This window comes from Zophobas morio, unplaced genomic scaffold (assembly GCF_036711695.1).
Source record: "Zophobas morio isolate AGI-343-1 ecotype UQ-CSIRO unplaced genomic scaffold, CSIRO_AGI_Zmor_V1 ptg000085l, whole genome shotgun sequence".
Taxonomy (NCBI): Eukaryota; Metazoa; Arthropoda; class Insecta; order Coleoptera; family Tenebrionidae; genus Zophobas; species Zophobas morio.
The window spans coordinates 76,597-98,733 of record NW_026972190.1 but is presented as its reverse complement, the minus strand read 5'-3'; the positions used below and the strand labels follow the sequence as shown (position 1 = coordinate 98,733).

Genomic DNA, 22,137 nt, shown 5'->3' with positions numbered 1-22,137 from the left:
TAATTTTAATTTGCAAGTTATTTTTATTTATTATGGAAGAGTGAAGTTAATTATATTAAAATTGAAATTATTATATAAAATTTTATAGCAACTATTATTACTAAACTGCTAAAAGGATTAGATATATTTTTTAACTAACAATGATGAAATTGTATTAATAAAAAGTTTTGGAACCTTCTTTTGACTATATTATTAAAATAAGGAATTTATTGTAACAAACTTTTGATTAGCTTTTTAAATTTACTTTTTAGAAATTTTTTTCGTTTTAATATTTTTAGTTGTTTAGCTTAAATTTAGAAAATACCAAAATAAGTTTTATTAAATTTTGTATAACTAATTTTTTTGGTTTTTATTTTTATTCAAATTTAATGATTTTTTAATCTTTGCAGTAAATATTTTTTATATATACAAGCTTTTTTATTATAACAATAATTACTTTATACGTTATTTTTATTAATAATGCATCTTTTATTAATAATTAAAAAATATTAAAAAAATAAGTTTTTTTTGCATCACAAAAGTATTTTATAATTTATAAATAAATTATTAATTTTTTTTTTTATAACTTTATCAAGTATTATTAATGTTATAATTTAAAGGTAATAACAAAAGACGTTCTTTATTATTTTCTAATAAACCTTTTTAGTGGCTATACAAGTTTTTTTGTATATTCTTCAACGCTTGTATCAATTTTAATATTAATAGTAAGAAATATATTTTTTTATACTTTTTTTTTAATGTTTTGAGGGCGTATAATATTTTTATAATGATATTATTTAATACATACTTCAATTTTTTTTCTTTATTATTGCTTAATTTTTTTTTAAATTCAAAGTTTGTATGTATTTATTCTTTTTTTTAACAACTACTATTTTAGTATAACTAAACCCGTCGCCATAGCATCGATAAAGAAGTTTGTATATAAATATTTTGTAACTTTTCAGAGGAATAATGAATCTGAAAACATTCGGTTGATCATATATAATAATTACTATTATAAAATAAATAATAATTATTTAAATAGTAAAATAATAATAACTTTTAATATAGAAAACCTTTGCCTGTTTATCTTATATGTTTACTATTGACTCTTTGCTATCACTATGATGACTTCTGGGAGGTTTTTTTTATTTTTATTTAATTATATAAAATATATATATATTTATGGTAATAATAAGTATCATAATTTTTTTTGAAAGGAACTTTTTATCAAACAACTCAAACCTGGAGGTAATAAAGCAGATCATATGAAGTTTATTGAGGAGCGCATTATGGACAACGTTTTCTTTGAGACGGAAGAAAATGTGGACTTTTACTTGGAAACTGTTCACCGTTATATTTTGAAAATGGTGGAGTTGTCATCTATAATTTATAAATAATAATATTAAATTATATATTGAATACAAACTAATAGTAGGACACAAATTTTTTTTTATAATAAATAAACATAATAAAGAAATAATAAATAGTATTAAATAAAAACTTTTAAAAAAATAATAATAATAAAGAAGTAATATAAAGTAAACTATATACAGTGGTTTACTCAAATATAATATATAATAAAAAATTTAATAAAAAATAATAATAAAGGAAAAACATATAAGTAAATTATATTCAATTATTAACAAGAATAACAGAAATAGTATTTTATAATAATTAAATAAAACATAAATAGTATAAAACAAATATTTTCTTATAATAAATATCAACTTTAAGTGGGCGCAGCTCTATTCGGTTTCGTCGTCACAACTTTTGGTGGTACTTTATTTATTTTTTTATTGGTAATTTTTTCTTTTTTTGATTGGTTCATATTTATATTATATTTAGCCACTGTTTTCTCTCATGACTTCTGTTTATAAACTTTCTCCTAAACTGTGCGAGTACGCGTGGAATTGCACTCAAGGAGAAAGTAATATAATATATATATTTATTTATTATTTATATATAAGTACTATATTTAGTTGATCTGCGAGTTCTTTTGAAGCAAAGTCCCTCCTCTTTTCCACTTTTTACTTCGGAAGTTAAGCTTCTTTGTGCGCTTGCCTCTTCTCCAATGGTTGCCGAGGAAATCTTTGATTGGCTCTTACATTACTCTTTTAATGAACATCTCCATTGGGAAGTATTTTATGATTTACTGACCTTTTGCGCTAGTAATCCCACTGGCGAGGATGGGAGCCAGGTTTTTCGTAGTAGCTCACTAAAATGGTTGCTTGCATAATAACGCTCCACAATAGCAAGTTGTTGTTGTACTGAAGTTACTTCGCGCGCTTTGCAGGTCTTCCAAGTCACTTTTACTACGGAACTTTTCTTTGTTTAAAGTATATATATTTTTATAATAATCATTCATTATTATTTTTGTTATTTATTTTTACGCCTTTTTCAGCCACTTGTTGGAACTTTGATCCGCCTGTTCCACAATTCAGAGTATCTCTACGTGCGCGCATCTATTATGAAAATTTTTTCTTCCTTTTGTTTGGCGGATTCTGGTCGAATTATATAAATATACAACTCGTTTGTTTATAATGAAAAGTTTGTTATAATAAAACATTATAATAATAATTAATGATAAATTATTGTTGAAGATATCATTTTTTTTTGTTTTTGCTGGTTATTATTGACTCCTCTTTCGTCTCATGATGGGTTTTTTTAATTTTTTAAAATTTTTTAAATTCACAATACTTATTTGTAAAAAATTTTTTTTGTATACTATGGAAGCCGGATACCAAATTTCTATTGGTCTTTACGAGAAATACGGCGTTAAAAACTGCCAGAGAAGGTGTTTTCTTTGTAAAACTTTTAAGGGAATTAGTTAAATAAGTATAAACTTTATAGTATTGTTGATATTATTGAACTTCATTTTCGTGAAGAAACTTCTCTTAACCAAACCAGTGCTTTTTTTGGATTGGTTAGAATATTTATCTGAAACAGAAGCACCCAATGATATTTTTCACCAATAGATGAGCGCGGTTTTGAAGGCCTTTAAAACTTTTCGCTTGAACAATTCAGACATTTTTTATTCGTCATCTTTAAGCCAATGTGTACAGTTGAGCGTCAAAATACTGACAGATCGGTGCTTATTATGTTTATTATTATTATTATTATTATTGTTATTATTATTATGATAGGCAGTTCTTTTCTAAGAAAAAGTTAATACGTTCATGCTTACATTTCTGCTGTTCACTATTAAAAAACAGCTCTCGTCTTGCCCTCCAAAAGGGCATCAGGCAGCCTTGTGGTATTTTTTATAGCTAAACCTTTTATATATATGAACCGTAACTAATCTTTTTAACGGATAGTTAAAAAGTTAGTGTGCTCTTTGCTTCAGCCTGAATCTTTTCGAAACGGAATATTATGTAATATTTTTAGCATTCTGTTGGGTTCGGATTTTCTTCGAGAGGTAAAGCTGATAATAATAGTAATAATAATAATAAAGTTTTGTAAATGCACGAAAGCATTTATCATATATTTACTATAAATTACTTTTAGTGGAAACGTTTTATACTTCCCAATAATTTAACTTAGAGCTATAAAAACTAATATGGCGCTCTTTTAATTTTTTCTGGTTGTAATTTTTCCAAATGGCGCAGTTATCAATTTTTCTTGTGTTTTTTATCAGTTCCATTCTTAAAAAAATACACAAATAAAAATTCTAATTTGGATCCGTTTTTAGGAATTTGACTCCATTTTCGATGTTGCTTCCCGGAAGAAATTTTGGGATTCCTTACTTACCGCTTATTATGCTCTTGATTTGTTAACACTTTTACTATGTGAGTTTTATATATTTATATACTATTATTATCGTTATTATTTATTATTATTGTAGTGATAGAGCTTGAATATGAACTAAATGAGTTCAAAAAGGACTTGTTATCTTTGGGAGCTTTTATACTTGAGCAAAATAAAGGTTTCTTTATATTTTTATGAATAGTAAATATTATTAAAAAAAGTTTATAATGAATAACTACAATATTTATAGTGTACTTAAAAATTCATTATATAAAGTTTTTAAATAAAGAAATAGTTTGAAAATTTTTTTTAAACACAAGTAATTTAATTTTTTTCTATTATTTTTTTAAAAAAAGTAATACTTATTTATTAATTATCTCTAAGTACTTTTTTTTATAATGCAAAAACCATAAAATTTTTGAAAAAGTTTCTTTATGGAGCTAAATATTTATTATTTTATAAATTATAATAATATTATTTTATTCAATATTTTTTTTTTACTTTTTTAAATTAATGTAAAACTTTATATTTCTCTATTAAAAAAATGTAAATGATTAAAGTTTGTAAGAAGTTTTTATACAAATCCACTAGTTAAATAATAGTTATGACTTTTGATATTATTGTAAGTTATAATACTCATTGATTTTTTTCTTTTTAAGTCGGAACGTTAACCACTTACGTGGTTTATGCTTTAAGTAATGACTCTGATACCCATGCGGTGAATATTTCGAAACAGGCCGCCTCGTTATTGGTCCATCTGGTCAAATTTTGCAATAAAAATAACGAGTATTATCCCGACTTGGTTCTTTTTTAATATCTATTTAGTATATTTTTTTCAATTAAAAATTTTCGTTAGATAAAAAATTTCCGGATTGGCTCTTTTTCCACTCTTACTTTCAAAGTTGCTATTTCCCATTGGTTAAATAAATCTGCTCTTCTATTTTCCTCTATGCCTGATACCTCCTGCTCCCCTTCTTCTCCAAATAGAAATCGAGGTTTTTTTTTCACTTTCTCGTAAAGTTTTTCTGTCACTATTTTTTCAGAAAAAATACTGAACAAAATTGGCGCCATCTCTAGTGCTCTCCTTGAACTTTTGATATGTAGTGTTGAGGAGGGCCCTAAATATTCTTTGGGGCATTGCTTACTTGGTTTATATTTTATTATTATTTATTGAACATTAACGAAGTTTATTTTATTTTAAAACATTTTTACAGTAATTATTATAATTAACCTCATTTTTTGCGAGGTTTCGATTCGCCTTTTGAGCCTGATGCTGTGTCCATATTGGCGGATGTGGATGAAACTTCAGAGACTTTTGCTATATTAAATATTATTATTGGCTTTGTACTCGAGTACATTTCTCTTCAGCGTAAATATAGATTTTTCTTTATAGTATTTGGCTACTTATTTTCTACTTTTTCTAATTTTTCCATTCATTATTTTATGCTAACTATTCATTTTTATTTTTCCTTTTTGTATTATGTATTGTATATAGTATTTTTTCCAAATATATAGTCTTTCATTATATTTTTTGTTTTTTTTTCTGACTTTTTATTTGTAATGCTTATCATAAATATTTTATTGGTTGTTCTATTAATATTAATATTTTCTATTGTTTTCAAATATTTGTAATTATTATATTTTTATATTTTTTTGTTTTTTTGTAGAATATATTTTTTAAGAATTTTTTTATTAATATATTATTAATTATATCTTTTTTTCTTAAATATTGTTCTGCTTATTTTTATTTTCTATAATTTTGTTTATAAAATTTATTATCTTGTTGACTATTTACTTATAGCCTATTTTTTTATATAATAACAGATTATTTATTTTGTTTTCCTTTCTTATATGAATATTCTATTCATTATTACTTCTTTAATATATAACAGAATCTTCTACGGTCAGCACGAGTCCTCCTCGCTTACTACAGAAATCTTTGTCGCTTCTCCATGTGCTCTGCTCGAACGATTCGACGGCGCCCGTTACTTTTTCTTACCTGGAACAAAAAGTTTTTTCTATATATTTTTTTACTTTTTATTTGTTAGATATTTACGAAAGTCGTATATATTTGTTGAAATATTGTTGCATTATTTTTTGTGTTATCATTTTTATATCATTTTATATTTTGCTAGTAGTAATGGTTATTCAGCTTTTTTTTGTACATATACGAAAACTTTTAAAAATATTTTCTATGAATTTTATAAAAATGTATGTAAGTTTTTTTTTTGCGTTGATATGCGCTTAGCTCAGCCTTATTTCTAGCAAACGGAGTAGATTAGCCAATGGGAAAAGTTTTTTGTTTTGTTTAGTCCAGTTACTATGAAATTTTTGTCACAATTATTCTTGTGAAGCGCATAGAGGCGTTGAAACTGTTGATTATGCAAGGCAATATTTTAATGCAATTTTTATTATGACTTTAGTTCTACTGTCTTCTCATTGGTTGGTATTTTAGCCGTCCTTAAGTACACTTGCGAATTTTAGTATAATTATCATAGAGTATTGACTTTTTCGACTTTTTTTAACAGTGGTTACAATTTTTATGATTTATACCTTTTTTTCAACTATTTGCCAACGACTTTATATCTTTTATAAAAGTTTATTGATTTTTTATTTCTTTATATGATTAGAATTTCCAAACCATTTTTAGTAAATATAAATATGAAAGCTTGCAAGAGAACTTTGACTATTCTATTCAGTTCCTTCTACTTCGGGTATACTTATGTATATTTATGAAAAAAATAAAAACATGGTAGTGAATAGTTTTTCATATTACATATTTATATAATAAATATCTAATATTTTATATTTTTACCTACATATTTTTTGTTTACTTTTTTTTTATAATTCTTATTATAAAAATTCTATTATTTGATATTATATATATATAATAATTTAAAAATTTTAATCAAAAGTATATATTTTTTTATATTTGTATGCTTAGTTATCGAACTTTCATTATAAATTATATATATATATATATATATAATGTATGCTAATATTGTTGCTATACTTATATTATAAGATATAAAGTTATTATTATTTAGTGTTTTTCATAAATTATATTTTAATAATTTATATATTTTATGTACTGAATAAGATATTAACGAGTTGGCTTTTCTTTGGAGGAATCGAGTCGGAAAAAAGTGTTAATTATGCTCACCAGTTTATTTTTTCTACAGGCACGACTTTGTATATTATTATTATTATTATTATTATTATTATTATTATTATTATTATTATTATTATTATTATTATTATTATTATTATTATTATTATTATTATTATTATTATTATTATTATTGTATTATCATTATTGTATTATTTTTATAGACAATAACAGTTTATCTGTACTTGAAATTTTTGAAGGCATTCGCGTGGATGAAGATCATTCTAAATCCTTTTTAAACATGCCCGCCACTTTTATAGAGTTTATACAGGCTCACTGCTTGGTTTTATTTATATTACTATCATTATTTTTCCTACTATTTGACTTATTGTTCTTAAGAGGTTTGAAGAATATCCCGTTGTAGACGTCGAAATGTTTTTGGAGTATGCAGAAGATAAAGTTGAAAGACGAGAAGTACAAAACTGTAATAACCAGCTATTATTGGTTAATCATAATTCTCTAGCTGCTAAAAGAATACCGCGCTTTGATTCAAGAGGAAAATACTCGCTTTCGATTGGTTTTAAACACTTAATTAGGGCCAAAGTCGGCTTCACAAACTTTTTCCATTAGATTTTTTGTAAGACTAAACTCTTAAATGCATGGCGGCAATTATTAGAAGTTTCATTGGATATTATATTTGAAACGGTCTTTGATAACGAATTTATTGATTATCGGTTTATGATATCATCTGTAATTGGAGCCATATATATGGGCTTAACCACGTGTTATTATTATATTATTTATGCTTCTTTATTGGGTTAATTAATTTCTTATTAATTAACAATGAATATATATTAATGAATTTATTTCTTCATATTTATAACGTAATGAGATAGAATTATTTATGTTATTGTTATTGGCTATTTGTTTATAATTCATAATAAACGATGATATGATTGGTTTTTATAGCACTATTAATTTTCTTATATATATCGACGTTTTTATTGACCCTTTTTTGTATATAAACTTATTTGTTTATTTGTCGGCTTATTCTTTTTCTTATTTTTTCCTTCTATTTATATTGTTTGGCTGAACATAAATATATTTCGTATTAAATTTTTTTTTTATTTATTATTCCGCTTGAAAACTGTAAAAGCAAAAAAAAATTGTTTTATTAACTAAATACTACTTTGCATGTACTTTTCACTTTTAATTTTTTGCTTGCTCATTGGTTCACTAATTTACTTTCTTTATGGCTTATAAATCTTTAATCATTATAATTGTTTACGAGTTATAAAATTTACTGATTTTTTAACGGCTCCATCAGTTTTTTATGAAATTAAAATTAGTATAAAAAATCATTGATATGCTTTTTATAAGAGCAAAGAGCGTTTGTCGAACGTTATTATATGCTTTCTTCCTCAATTGTTGAGTAAATTGAATAACTCTCCCGGTATATTTTATTTTAATGAACTTTCAAGGGGCGTTCTTTGCTTGATATGGAAACTCAGGTAGTATCGCTTCACCAATAACAGCCCTCTATATATTAATAATTCCGAAAAAATTCTGCCTATAATTGTAATATTGATCAATGAAATTTAAAATAGTTTATATTCCATTTTTGGTTATATTTTATTCTCTTAATTCATAGACTGCTGAACTTAACTGAATCGAATTTGTCCATTTATAACGACTTTTCTCCTCGTGACGTCATTATTTTACTAACAAATTTCGTTATAAACTTTTTATATTTATTATTTTTGTAGTATCATAAAGTTTTTGACGGATTGTTGAACTTATTTCGTAATTCTGCTCTCGACGCGGTACTTTCTAACATCATTTTCATAATTTTTCTTATTTTATATAATAAATAATAGCAATTTTTCTATGAAAGTTTTGACATATTATTATGTACAGCATACAAAATGCAACTTATATGCTTCCATTCTTAATTATCTTCAACTTACGAGCAATAAAGTTTCCATAGACACCCCAAGTAAGTTTAGTAATATTTATGTACATTAAAATTAATGTTAACTTTCATTATTATCGTGTGTGTAGTTTTATTTTCTACGTAAACCTTTTGAATTATAATTATTATTAATATTTTTATCCTTATTTTTATTGACGTGAATTTTATTTATAAACTTTTCATTGTTTTTATTGTATATATTTTCAAGCAATGAATGTCACTACATTGTCGCTATTGAATAACGGTGACCCGTTACTGGAGGTGTATTACTGTTATTATTATTATTATTATTATTATTATTATTATTATTATTACTATTATTATTATTATTAGAGTCTTGTTAGTGGCAATCAAAAGTTAATTGAGAGTTCTATTGCCAGTTTAATAGAACACTTGTTTCAAGATTTGTTCTGCGATTACGGTTATTATATATAAAATATTTTAGTGAATATCATTTTTAGTTTGAAATGTTATCAGTTTTATGCAGGATTCTTGCTTTTTCTACAATAACAGTAATGCTTCTGCGTGACAGAAGACAGCTTTTTTGTCAGGCTCTTTGCAGCCAATCGTATTATTATTATTATTATGATTATTATTATGATTATTATTATTATTATTATTATTATTATTATTATTATTATTATTATTATTATTATTATTATTATTATTATTATTATTATTATTATTATTATTATATTTTTATTAGAGGGCGTCCCTATTTAAAGCAACTTTTATTTGGTATTGTAAAGGAAAGTAAATTGGTTTGTTTTCATTTATTTTTCTTCTTTATTTATTTTAATATTTTTATTATTATAAAAGATTGTTGAAAGTTTTATTAACGAACAAAATAACGAGGATGAAGTTCCGCATGTGTTGTTAATGGAAGCCAAGTTGGCTTTGCTTCTTTCCCTTTCTCGCCATTCTATTGGTTATTTTTCGCATTATACTTATTTTTATCGATCTTTTTTTAAAAAAATATTTTTATAAATCAATTATATTTCTGAATTTATATTTTTAATATTCTTAGGAGCGCGAACTTTACTTGAACTTGATATCGTTGATATATTGATGCAAAGCGAGCTTCTTATTGGTCAACTCCAAGACGATAGAGGCATTCACGTTGACTCCGAATTTACGTTTAATATTATTGTATATTTGTCTATATATGTATATTACGCTCTTCACTTATATATATAGTTTAAAGTTAGATAACAAAAATATAATGAATAAAATTATTAAGTAAATAAATGTTATAAACCAACAAGTATTAAAAAAATGTAAATTCTAATATATTAATATTAGGAACAGTCGCGAAGCCTTTCATCTGCTTCCTTACGTTTGTTGAGTAGTATATTCACTACGCTTTCTGATTCAGTGTCCTATCAGCAAATCAGTTTATTTGTTTCTTATTATTTTCCAATCGCTATGGAGCTCACTAAATCTCTGAAGTCGCTTTCGAGTATATCTAAACAAGACATCGTCTATATAAAGTTATTACTATTATTATTATTATTATTATTATTATTATTATTATTATTATTATTATTATTATTATTATTATTATTATTATTATTATTATTATTATTATTATTATGAATGCACGTAGAGAATTGTCGATGTTGTTGAGTGTTTTATCGAAGTTTTTCTGTAATTCTACTGATACTGAACTGTGCATTAATAGAATTGGCAGCTTATTATTATCTTTTCTAGATCTGGTTATAAAAATAATTATAATATTTATAATAATACCAAACTTTTGCTACTTTTTTATTTATATTTAGTTTTATTCCCGAAGTGTGTGGATTCCAAAACTTCAGAGTGTTAATATAATTGCATCAAGTGATAGTTCTCACGAGCCTCAAGTTATTATTTTATTTATAATAAAACTTTAAATAAACATGGTGCATTATTATTATAAATAAGGATAGTCATTATTAATCCTCGTTTGTATATAATCTTTATTACCCGTTTATAATAATATCTTACTGGTCAAAAAAAAATAACTATAAATTATAATTAACTAATACAAAAGTACGAAACGGACAAGACTATTATAGAAATGGTGGACGATATCATTAATGCTGTTCTTCATTACTGCCGCAACGCTTTTGGAGACGGTTTTTTATTATTATTTTATTATTATTATTATTAATACTATTGTTATTATTATTATTTTTAATATTATTATTGTTACTATAATATTTTAATGATATGCATGGCCATAGGTATAATTTTTTTGAATTTATTTTTTATTATTTCCTTTATATGTAAAAACTTTTTTTAATACTTTTTATTTATTACTGGTTTATAAATGTACATATAACATTTTTTTATCGGTAAGTAACGACTTTATAATAATACTTCTTTTTTTTTTAACTCATAATAAGTATCTAAATATTTTTTACACGAAACGTTTAGTGAACGGCGGGAGTCTACCACTCTTTCCTCCTCAATATGAGCTTTTCGGTTTTACTATTTATTATTATTATTATTACTATATTATCTAAAAAGCAATAACTAGTAGCAATAATTATTGTGATTAAAATTCTTATAACTTATAAACTTATTATACTCTTATTTATATATAATTATTAATAACAAATAAAAGTTATTTTTTTTATTTTTATAATTATAATAATTTATTATATATTTACTATTCTTATTATAATCTTTATATAAAGTAATTTTTATCTTAATAAAATAGGATGTAAATGTTTCCTTGTTCATTTACTTCTTATTAAATTTTTTTCTCGTTTATAATCAAAAATTAATAGAAGAAATTATAGAAAAAAAGTAAAAGTTTTATATCATTATTTATTCTTATTATATATTTTCTTACTATTACTATTTTTCTCGTTAATATTGATATGTAAAGCAATAAATAAATATTAATTTAAAAATAATAAAATAGTAAGAAATTGTTAATAAGATAAGTATAATATTATTTACTATTTACTTTTTATTATTCTCGTTATCGATATATCATATACGCCTTCAGATGACGAGCAAAGCAGGCTTTCTTGCTTAGTGCAGTGCCTCAGAGAAACTAGTGATCAACTCAACCAATCTGATTGGCTGGGCTGCGAAGAAAAAATTTTGCTGCCGGAAAAGTGTCTTTGTACTCTTTTTTAATATATTTTTTAATTTTTTCTTTTACTTTATTATACTTCTAGTCAAACTTGAGAACCTTTTGTATATTATTTGGGTTCATTTATATTATTATATCAAAAAAGCCGCGCTTGTGAGGTTTTTTATTCTTATATTATCAGTCTTCTTTATTTTTTTTTGCATTCCATAGCGAAGCAGAGAAGGACTATCAGTATTGGCTTATTACAATTAACGAAAGAAAAAAGTTTGTTAAGGAATCTCGTTGGCGCCTAAACGAGTTGTTGGGCTCGTTGCGTAAAAATTTTAGCTCTTATATCTTGCTGGACGGTCTTGTTTGCGATATACTCTCTCTCATTGGCTCTTGAGATTACACCTTTTTTTATTAAATTATCTTTTCTTTAAAGAAAGTTTATAACTTTTTTTTTAAATTTAATAGAAAATTATTACTATTATTTAATTTTACTTTTCACAGAAGTTATTAATACAAAAATTATTATTACTGAAAAATATTTATTCATGCGGAAAAAATATAAATTATTGTGCTCATGTTTTTTTTTGCGCAAGTAATTGTAAATAGTGAGGTTTCTTTAAATAATTTGTCATAAAATAATTTTGGATGTAAAATCAAGTATAAACGAAAATGTAGACTTTAATATGTATATAAAATTTATTAAAAATATTGAAGATTTTTATAGAGCAGCAATTAATAAGATTTAATTAAGCCAAGTAAATTTATTAAGTACTACACGGAAAACTTTTGCGTTCATATATTTATAATAACTTTTACGCCTCTTAAAAAGCGTTGCGCTGGCCATTTTTATAGTGAGTTAAGAAGGGCGCAAATATTCAGCTTGTAAAGTACAGGATTCGCGTTTGTAGCGTGTTCATACTTTATTTATAGGTCTTTTACTAGTGAGTTAATGTTGGACAATTATAATAAAAAATAGTTACGCGCACGTGCCCACATGGACAATAATGTCATGTGCCACTACTTTTAGGCAGGATGAGATAAGAAGGAAAAAAGGTCAGCGAATATGCAACTCTTAAAGTATATCAATCATTTTTGTAGCATTTTCATATTTTTGTTAAATCTTTTACCTGAAAGTTAGTAAAGTTAACTAGAATAACTAGCCGCGTGGCATACCACGTGGTAAATATAATGATAATTGACAAACGACTGCCATCTGGGGAAAGGAATAACATTCTAAAGTAGACATATTCGATCGGGTCATGTCACACCCTCTACTATGGACTAGTTTTACTAATGACCTTGGGCTAATGAAGCTCTCTAATGCTCAAAGTAATGAACAACTGGAAAAACCGTGCTTAGGGTACCTTCCTGATTAAAACTCAGAAGTGGAGGGTAAGATATTACTTTGGAGAGGGCCATGGGGGGTCTGCAATACGACTTAATAATCCTCATGTCGAAAGTTCTGCACGTGAAATCGGTAAAAAGGCGTCAGCGGCTCGGATCTAGGCAGATGTTATCTTCTCTGTATTTAAAAGGAGAAATCACAGTATAACGCTGAAGTTAGACTACAGAGTGACGAAGTCCTTGTTGGATGGTACTTGTTGCTTTGAAACCGATAGGCTCAGTAATCTTGCTGAAGTAAAAGCTTACGCGTTGTATACTAGCGTTGCCTAGGAAGTCGATTCTTCCTAGATGCGAGTAAGCAGATCCAATGACGCCTTTAGTGAAATCATTGGTGAAACTGGCTAAATTATGTTAGGAACTGCTCCTTTTAGCTACTAAGTGCGTCTAAAATCTCTTGGTTGTAAGAATAACATAACGGGTAACGATAATAACACTGTTGCCCTTTCCTGGATCATTGATAATATGGTCATGTAACAAGTTCAGCTAATTAACTGAATTGATATACGACCCGTGCGAGTGAGTAATGGTGTGTACTGGAGTATGTCTACATTGGCGTATGGTAGTGCGCACTGTTGCCCTTAGTGTTATTTACTAGTATATATAAGTATATGCACCTCGGGTCGCCATCGCCATGGACCACTATACCAGATGGTACGAGATCAGAAGGAAAAAAGGTTAGCGAATACTCAGCTTTTAAAATTAAATGATTTATATTTGTAGCGTTTGGATACTTTTTTCAAATCCTTTACTTTGAAGTTAGTGGATTTTATTCTAATAGATTACGTGTTCACAACCCGTGACTCTGACTCTACGCATGTTTTTTTCTTTCTCATAATATTGTTATCTCCCTCACTCTCCCGACAAAATAAATAATAATGACCCTCCTCTTTCCACTCAGTTTGGGTTTTCCTTATTTTTTCTAATAAAAAACTATAAAACGATTTATTTAAAATGAACGGCTGATTGGCTGAAAACCATGTGGCCCTTACGAATTTTCCCATTTTAATTGGTTAACTTTGCTTATAAGCCTTGTCGAACTGTAATTTCAACACAATTTTCTAAGTTTTGCCTATGAAAAGTGCGAGTGCTATGGTTTTTAAGTATTTTTTTATATTATTAGTACTACGCAGTTATCTGCACTCGTTATTATTATATTTTTTCATCATTACAATTCAAATTAATACTTTTACAATATCGAGCATAAGTTTTTTAAAACTTAGGCCAAAAGCAAAGACGTTGTGGAAGTAAAAAAATATATATATTACAATTTTAATAAAGAAAGTAACAACCGGTTTTTCTTTGGCCTCAAAAAAAATTCCGTACAATAGAGAAGATATTTTTTCAATGGAACGTAAAAGTAGTTTCAGTAAAAATGTTGTTAATCGATTTTGTTGTTTAAATCATAACTTTTTTTAGTGAGTTCTCTTTTTATTAAAAGTGTTTACTATTATGAATAACCCTTCAATTGGGTCCTCGTGATTCAAAATGCACTTTACGAAACTTCATAAAAGAAAAACTATTACTATTATTATCATTATTTTCTGAGTTATTCTGCTTCTTGATGACTACATGCGAGTACGATAAGTCCTTAAAAAATATGAAATTCTTATAATAAAATAAAACTCCTTAAAAAATTCACAGTACTTTGTAAACGGGCGAATCAGAGGTAAATCCAAGCCCGCGCTTACCACGTGTGTAACGGTCACTTGGCTGAATGGGTTCAACGATTCCTATGAATTATTAATGTCAATAATAACACATAAAAAACTACATAAAAATTTTCATAAATGTTTATTTATATTTTTTATAAAATTTTTATTTTCTTTAGTTAAGAATTTATTTAGTGAAAGGCCTGAAGTTTTTAATGCTGAACCCGGGACCCAGCCTTCCTTAACGAGAATTTTTGTGCCTTTTTAGAGTAAATAGTGCGCTTTTATTGACTCAATTATTATATATTACCAAAAGCTTTGTTATAACATTCAAAGATTGGTTGCTTCCTTTCATTATCTTTTATGCATTTTCTAAATTCCTTAAAATTTTTTTCTTCACTGCATAAGAAATTATATTATATTATAAAACTTTTATGAGTTCATAAGAAAATGTATAATATAATAAGAATTAAAATAGTGAAAATGCTTATTAAAAGTAAAAATTTTCACTAGTTATTACAATAATCATTATTAAATTAAAAAAAAATTTAAAACCATAATGAATATTATATAATACTAAAAAGCTTTTTTAAATAAATATTTAGGTATTAAAAATATATTATATATAAGAAAGTTATTAATTTAATAAGTAAAAAGTTGTATAAAAGTTTACGTTAAAAATAAAATATAAATTTTATATTTTTTTATTAACTCTAAATAAAAATTATATAGTTTTATTATTATGAATTAATAAAATATTTTCGAATAATAAATAAAATAAAAAATTATAAATAATAAAAATATAATTAAAAAGGTTTTATTAAGTTTTATACTAAATTTTCAAAATTCAATAAATAAATTTTATTAAAGAAACTATTAATAAATATTATTTGAATTTTAATATTATAATAATAAATATGAAATAAAGTTTATTAAATTTCACAGGAAATTTATATAAAAATGAATATATTAAAATTATAACAAATAAATTATAATAAACGAAACTAACAACATATTATATACATATATAATAATGAAAAAATAATAGTAAGTATAAAATTGTTGAAGCGTAGAAGAAAATAAATATTTTTATTAAAAGCGCATCACTGCAATGCAAACTTTTTTTCTTGACCAATGGCAAGACCGTATTCAAGCTTTTTAAAAGCACGCTGAAAGTTTCACGTGCTCAAATATAATTATATTTTTTTTAATGGATAGGGATAAAAATATACGATTCTTATATAATGAACAGCAATAATCTTTACTATAAACATTAACCTTTAATAAATTCGCTCTAAAGAAAGCTATCCATAGTAAAGAATAAAAAAAGTTTAAAAGGAAACTGATCGTTTGTTGGTATATACTTTATCTGATTGGCTTACTAAACCTTTTATTTGATTGGTGGTAAATAAATTAAGAGATATGTACCTTGCAAGTGGATGCTTGTAGTTTTCCAGGGAATCAGCGTCCCAATCTTTATGTCCAAAAAGTATAATTATAATTAATAATAATAATAATAATAATAATAATAATAATAATAATAATAATAATAATAATAATAATAATAATAATAATAATAATAATAATAATAATAATAATAATAACCTTGAACGTCGGAAGGCTCTTCCTTGGTTTGGTTCCAGTAAAACTGATCAGTATAAAAAACTAAACCAGAAGCATCGCCTTTGTCCCTTTATAATATTGTACAAATAATAAAAATAGTAAAGCTTTTTTTAAAATTATTATAGTTTTTAAAATAAAGAAAATAATAATGAGGCCATACTTTTAAATAATCTTTTTATATACACCATTTACCCATTAATAAAAGTTAGTACACTTAATATATTTTAAATTTATAAATCTGAAGTTTTGATTATTATAAACTTTTATTATATTTTTCACTATAAAATATTATTACTTATTTTTCTTAATACAAACTTTTATATATTATTAATAATAATAGTACCAAGTTTTTTCAACAAATTCCTCGTAGGAAAGTTCCCTAAAGTATTAATAATAAATGCCTTGCAACGAAACAAACAAATATTATTATTATTACTATCACAGTTTATTCATAAAACTTTATAACCGCTTTATTATAATATGCAAAAAGTAATATAAATTTTATTAAATAAAGTTACAAAAATAACAAATAGAAAAAAATTTTAAAATTGTTGTTATTTTATTATGCAACTTTTAGTTTTTACTTTTTATTTTGTAAATATTATAATAAATTAAAAAACTTATTTAATACAAATCTTTAATATAATATAAAGTAAAAATAATAATATTCAGATTATTGCTCTGTAAATACTAATAGAATTAATAGTATTATATAATAATAAAATAAGAAACGCAATAATAATAATTACGATATACAATTATATGAAACTTTATTATAAATTTATTTGAAGAAAAGTTTATAGATATAATATATTATTTTACTTATCAATAAACTATAGCAAAGTTAATAATATAATACTACTATTAATACTGCATATTAATATAATAGTAAAGATAATAATTAATACAAACAAAGTTATTTAATTCTAATAATTATTTAATATAAAAATATAAGTAAAAAAAACTACAAACAATATTTATCAAAAGAATGAGAATAATATTAATAATAACAACTTTTAAACTGCTCTAAAAAATATAGTAAATAATGGTAAAGTTTATAATAATAAATAGATTTATTACTATAAATAACGAACCTGTTCTGCTTTTCTTCATATTCATCTCCGTGTAAACTTTCGTAGCTTTAATATATCGTTATTATTATTATTATTATTATTATTATTATTATTATTATTATTATTATTATTATTATTATTATTATTATTATTATTATTATTATTATTATTATTATTATTATTATTATTATTATGTTTTATAATAACTATACCGCTCCCACTCTTCTTCATCGCTTTGTATAATAGGTTCCCGACGATAATCCTTTTAAAACATTATTGAAATATAGGTAAAGTTTTCTTTTCAAGTATAATATATAATAACAAACAATCCGAATAATATAATTAACAGATAAACTATGCAAGTTCCTTAAAATTAGTTAATAATAATAATAATAAAAGTCCCATTAGTAATAAAAACATACTTCTTAATGATTACAGCTAAGAACAACTATAAAATAAAATGAGTAAAAATTTTCATTCAAAAATTGAAGACTTTAATACTTCGCCAGTACTTGGTGAAAAATGTAAACAAAATTTTTTGGGGCATGTTATTGGTCAATAGTTTATTTTCAAAACTCTGAATGGAGGATTTTTTTCATGACAATAATTAAATAATTAATCTAAAAAAATTATAAAAATTTTGATTTGATATGAAATGTTTTTAAAAATGATATATGATTGGTTATTACTTTATTACTGTTCGTTACGTGTAAAAAAAATCCAAAAAATTTAAATTATATAAATCGTTACTTATATTTTTGAACGTTTTATTATATTTTATTAATTGCATTATAAAAAAGTTTTATATAATATTTACTTGCTTTTATACTTTTACGAAGTGTACTTCTGAAGAAAGAAAGTAAAAATAAAATAAAATAGAATTATCTATTCGGTAAAGTTCAAAATTAAAAAGTTTGTTTCTTGTCATCAAATTATTCTTAAAAATTTTAATAATAGGAACAATAAAAATGTTAATTATCTAAAATATATAAAAGTAATCAAACAATTAATTTCTTAAAAATAAACAATTGTAGGATTTTTGTAAAAAAGATTTTTAATACGAATAATATATACTATTAAAAAGTAAAAAAAAACCATCGAAAAAAAATTATATTTAAATATTCTATACAAAAAAAAATTAAAGTTTCGTTAAGGCTTTTATAATTTATAACTTTTCATAAAATTTTTAATTATTAATTCTAAAAAAATTAAATAAAAAACTTCTTTTTCAGTAGCTGGAAAGGAAGCAAATTGGACGCCCAGTTTTTTAATTACGTTGTAAGGGAGAATACTAAAGTACAAAAAATATTAATTATAAAAGGGAAAAGGAGTTTTGCTCTGCAAAAAAAGTGCTTATTTAAAAACTGTAGTTTTATTTAAATAAAAATAAGTATAAAAATTGAAAATTGTAAGTTTATCAAAAAATTCATAAAGTTTATAAATATAAATTATTTTACCATCTATTAATCATAAGTTTAATTACTTTCATGCAGGTCCCCACATTGCCTTGCGGTAGTCCTTAAAACATTCCGTAGCATAAAAAAATTTAATAAAGTTCGTAACTTTTCACCAATTACCGATGGGTGGCCGAAATTCTTTGAAATTTTTTACATCTTGATAAGCTTGACTATTGACTCCAGGATTTTCTGCTTCTCTGCCATCGTCAGTTTTGTTAAATTCATCTTTTAAAACTAAAATTTCGCAATTGAAGTAAACGCAGTTGCCATAACGATTTTCCCATGCTTTATTGGAATAGGAAAAAAGAAAAGAAAGGAATTCTCTTTTAACCAAGCAGTAACAAATACAAAATTCTGTTGAAGTCTTATATATTTATTAAAAGTTAGGCATGATATAATATTGAGCATAAGATTTTAAGAAGGCACCAGTGAAGGCCGATGCCTGTAGTGAAAACATACAAATCCTTCTTTTTCGACAAGATTAGAGAAGTGATGTCTTAAATCTGCTGCTCTATCATAATTATGGTTGCACAGTATATAGGACTTTAATATAAACATTTTAACAAATATATAATTAAACGCACTTTTCGGAATGTATATTAATAAAAGTGGAAATAACAAAGTTTTTTATGGAACTATTAACTTTACTTAAAATAAAGTTTAGAAAAATAACCCGGCCTTAAACTTAATAAAATATGCCAAGACAAACTAACAATATAATGCAACTGTTTTAATAACCTAAAGGAATTTGGGATATTTGTGATTATGCAACAATAACTACAAGTACTGTCGCAGGATTCACTCCGGCACCGTTCACAAAACATAGAACTAGTTATTTCTAGCAACATAAGATTAAAGTATAAAAAAGTTAGTTTTCATTGAAAATAAATAGTACGAATTTGAATTAACAGAAACAACTAGACCTGAGCATTTTTTATTTCACGATAAAAGCCTGTAAATCTTTAACTTCAACAATATGTAAATGAACAAATTTATATTCTAAAAATTAATGTTTCATTCCTACTTTGGCTTTTGGTAGAAGAACAGTTTGGGCAATTGCTGCTTTTTGCCTTCAACTAAATACGACAAAACGCCAGTAAAGCAAAATAAAACCTCTTACACTATATAAATAGTATTATTTATTGCTTGCATTCATAAAAACTTTTTAACTATACATATCCGCATATGCCGTTGACATGCTCCTAGGTTTTACCGCGTTATTATAAAAGTAATTTTTTCGTTTTTTATAGACATCTTTATGCAGTGGGAAAAAGAGACTTAGATTTTAGAAACTTTTACTTACCACTTATCCCAAAAATTCACTATCAACTGCCTTTGGAAGCATTTTTAAATAAAAGCTTGCTTTTAGAACTTCACCAGGTACAAACAATGCGATTAAAGCTAATAGAAAAAAAAAGTATTGTTACGCGTTAACGCAGAATAATGCTTCGTGATAGTGACTAATGAGGTATTTTACAGATATTTTACAGAAACAAATGATTATTCTATAAAAATACTAGTATATATTGAGATTCAATTACTAGAAAACGGTTACATATTCAATGCATTACCGCCCGCGCGCCAACTTTCTAAAAGTTAACAAGGCGCTCACTCAACAGTTTTAACAGAAATATAAAAGTTTGTTATATTCTTTTACCTAGGAAATTAGATTCTATCGCAAAATCTGATGGTCTAATATGCCTTTCGTTTAAAAACAATTATAGCTTTAAGGTTTAAATTAAATTTTGTATTAAAGCTGTGTTGAAATACTACTGCGCTTTCACTGCTAAAGAGCACTTTTGAAGTCCACTGTTATTCCTAGAATGTCAGTATCGTGGGAAGTGGATATGAGATCGTAGATACATTCATACCCAAGATAGGAATAAATGTAGAAATAAATTTACTAGACAAAAATAATATATATATAACACGGTAATCAGGCAGCCCCCCTTATTACACCACAACCCCACGCAGGAACGAAGAACAGAAAAAATTAAAACCCCCCTACTGGGGTGTGCTATCTACATTTCCATAACATGCTAATTAATGAACGCACGTGGCTAACACTACGTCCAAACGCGTGCGGTTTCGTTTATGCGTAGCGACAATGTGTTTTACAAGTACATGCAAAGTTCATGGAATTACTAGAACACATAGCCATAAATGAAAGGACAGTTGAAGACTGCGCTGGTCTTATGCCCAAGCCGAGCGCAATACAATGGGCTGTTTAACTTAACATCTCAATCATGAATTCTCGCTATTATATTCTATTCCAGCTAATTTTTGAAAACTAAATTTCATAATAAAAGTACATAGATTAGATAAATTATGTAATGCAACTGTAATAACTTGTTTAATTGGTTAAAAAATCTCAGGAATACAAAGAAACCCCTTCAATTTTACACTACAAATTGAAAAAAAAAATTAAATGCTGCTGTGCAGGCCAACACTAGTTAGGTGTAGCTGAGCCTCAAGGTCCCTCTTTACAAGTACATACACTTTACACTACTTAAAAATAAATAATTCAAAACAGTAACTAAAAATTAAATACAGAAAAACACACTAAAATACGCAAAATGAAAATAAAATGTTTTCAGTTATATTCATGAAAAACATGAAAAATCTTTATACGTATATACGCGTTGTAGCAGGCTCAATATATAATACTTGCCGTTGTAGTTCAGCAACTAAAAGTATACACTCGTAAATTCATGAACAAAGAGTACCATTCATGACTCCAATTAAAACCAACATTAAAAACGTGACTATTAAGTTGTAATACATTTATATATACATATATACAACAATGTACTTAAAAAAAACTAACTCTCTATAGTTTCCTAGCTTATAAGAGAAATTCTTTATTGGACTAAAGTATGTAGATTACCTAACAGAAAAAAAAAGTGTTTTAGAATCTCTGTATGTCAGAGTTCAATGTTAAAAACAAAAAGGCAGTAGCTTGGGATATGTACAGTAGTATAGTTGAAATATTTTTTAGGGGGTTTAACTGAAGTCTGTTTACAAGGTTTTTCTTCAAACCAGTAT

The 22,137-nt window shown here is 25.0% G+C and overlaps 3 protein-coding genes and 2 long non-coding RNA genes across 5 annotated transcripts; 4 read left to right on the top strand and 1 right to left on the bottom strand.

Moving 5' to 3' along the window:
• Nucleotides 1–1,247: 1,247 nt before the first annotated feature.
• Nucleotides 1,248–3,823, top strand: LOC135144197 (uncharacterized). Its single transcript, XM_064076171.1, has 12 exons — nucleotides 1,248–1,349; nucleotides 1,717–1,758; nucleotides 1,828–1,909; nucleotides 1,962–2,179; nucleotides 2,235–2,318; nucleotides 2,384–2,486; nucleotides 2,716–2,776; nucleotides 2,833–2,905; nucleotides 2,958–3,070; nucleotides 3,126–3,235; nucleotides 3,297–3,397; nucleotides 3,671–3,823. Exons 1-12 carry the CDS (start codon nucleotides 1,248–1,250, stop codon nucleotides 3,821–3,823), a joined length of 1,242 nt encoding a protein of 413 aa, XP_063932241.1.
• On the top strand, nucleotides 3,821–4,817 carry LOC135144175 (uncharacterized). Its single transcript, XR_010283020.1, has 4 exons — nucleotides 3,821–3,904; nucleotides 4,386–4,528; nucleotides 4,583–4,721; nucleotides 4,770–4,817. It is a non-coding gene; the product is annotated as an uncharacterized LOC135144175 (long non-coding RNA).
• Nucleotides 4,818–4,989: 172 nt separating this feature from the next.
• Nucleotides 4,990–6,887, top strand: LOC135144176 (uncharacterized). The gene is made up of 4 exons (XR_010283021.1): nucleotides 4,990–5,095; nucleotides 5,619–5,737; nucleotides 6,357–6,440; nucleotides 6,827–6,887. It is a non-coding gene; the product is annotated as an uncharacterized LOC135144176 (long non-coding RNA).
• A 190-nt stretch (nucleotides 6,888–7,077) lies between these two features.
• On the top strand, nucleotides 7,078–12,280 carry LOC135144196 (uncharacterized). The gene is made up of 22 exons (XM_064076170.1): nucleotides 7,078–7,178; nucleotides 7,235–7,309; nucleotides 7,359–7,412; nucleotides 7,466–7,540; nucleotides 8,216–8,346; nucleotides 8,487–8,544; nucleotides 8,602–8,658; nucleotides 8,753–8,831; nucleotides 9,016–9,068; nucleotides 9,141–9,228; nucleotides 9,285–9,375; nucleotides 9,514–9,568; nucleotides 9,627–9,735; nucleotides 9,835–9,956; nucleotides 10,110–10,297; nucleotides 10,414–10,522; nucleotides 10,589–10,669; nucleotides 10,840–10,924; nucleotides 11,226–11,273; nucleotides 11,806–11,925; nucleotides 11,981–12,053; nucleotides 12,106–12,280. The coding sequence occupies exons 1-22, from the start codon at nucleotides 7,137–7,139 to the stop codon at nucleotides 12,278–12,280; spliced, it is 1,968 nt and encodes a 655-aa protein (XP_063932240.1). The 5' UTR covers nucleotides 7,078–7,136.
• Nucleotides 12,281–14,751: 2,471 nt separating this feature from the next.
• On the bottom strand, nucleotides 14,752–19,161 carry LOC135144195 (G patch domain-containing protein 3-like). Its single transcript, XM_064076169.1, has 11 exons — nucleotides 19,093–19,161; nucleotides 18,857–18,926; nucleotides 17,848–17,897; nucleotides 17,657–17,701; nucleotides 16,906–16,941; nucleotides 16,545–16,630; nucleotides 16,368–16,413; nucleotides 15,250–15,338; nucleotides 15,143–15,199; nucleotides 14,935–15,020; nucleotides 14,752–14,877 (listed from the first exon to the last, which is right to left on the bottom strand). Exons 1-11 carry the CDS (start codon nucleotides 19,122–19,124, stop codon nucleotides 14,752–14,754), a joined length of 723 nt encoding a protein of 240 aa, XP_063932239.1. The 5' UTR covers nucleotides 19,125–19,161.
• Between the last annotated feature and the right edge of the window lie 2,976 nt (nucleotides 19,162–22,137).

Excerpts from the sequence above, each read along its gene's own strand:
- LOC135144197 (XM_064076171.1), top strand. The coding sequence starts at position 1,248 with ATGAAGTTTATTGAGGAGCGCATTATGGACAACGTTTTCTTTGAGACG. Across the intron at positions 1,350-1,716 it reads ACCGTTATATTTTGAAAATG|TGGGCGCAGCTCTATTCGGT; the intron begins GTGGAGTTGTCA and ends ATCAACTTTAAG. Across the intron at positions 3,398-3,670 it reads GTTCGGATTTTCTTCGAGAG|GAATTTGACTCCATTTTCGA; the intron begins GTAAAGCTGATA and ends ATCCGTTTTTAG.
- LOC135144196 (XM_064076170.1), top strand. The coding sequence starts at position 7,137 with ATGCCCGCCACTTTTATAGAGTTTATACAGGCTCACTGCTTG. Across the intron at positions 7,541-8,215 it reads TGGATATTATATTTGAAACG|AGCAAAGAGCGTTTGTCGAA; the intron begins GTCTTTGATAAC and ends GCTTTTTATAAG. Across the intron at positions 8,545-8,601 it reads ACGACTTTTCTCCTCGTGAC|TATCATAAAGTTTTTGACGG; the intron begins GTCATTATTTTA and ends TTATTTTTGTAG.
- LOC135144195 (XM_064076169.1), bottom strand. The coding sequence starts at position 19,124 with ATGAAAGTAATTAAACTTATGATTAATAGATG. Across the intron at positions 17,898-18,856 it reads TTCCAGCTACTGAAAAAGAA|GATTATCGTCGGGAACCTAT; the intron begins GTTTTTTATTTA and ends ATGTTTTAAAAG. Across the intron at positions 15,021-15,142 it reads TTCAGCATTAAAAACTTCAG|GAATCGTTGAACCCATTCAG; the intron begins GCCTTTCACTAA and ends AATAATTCATAG.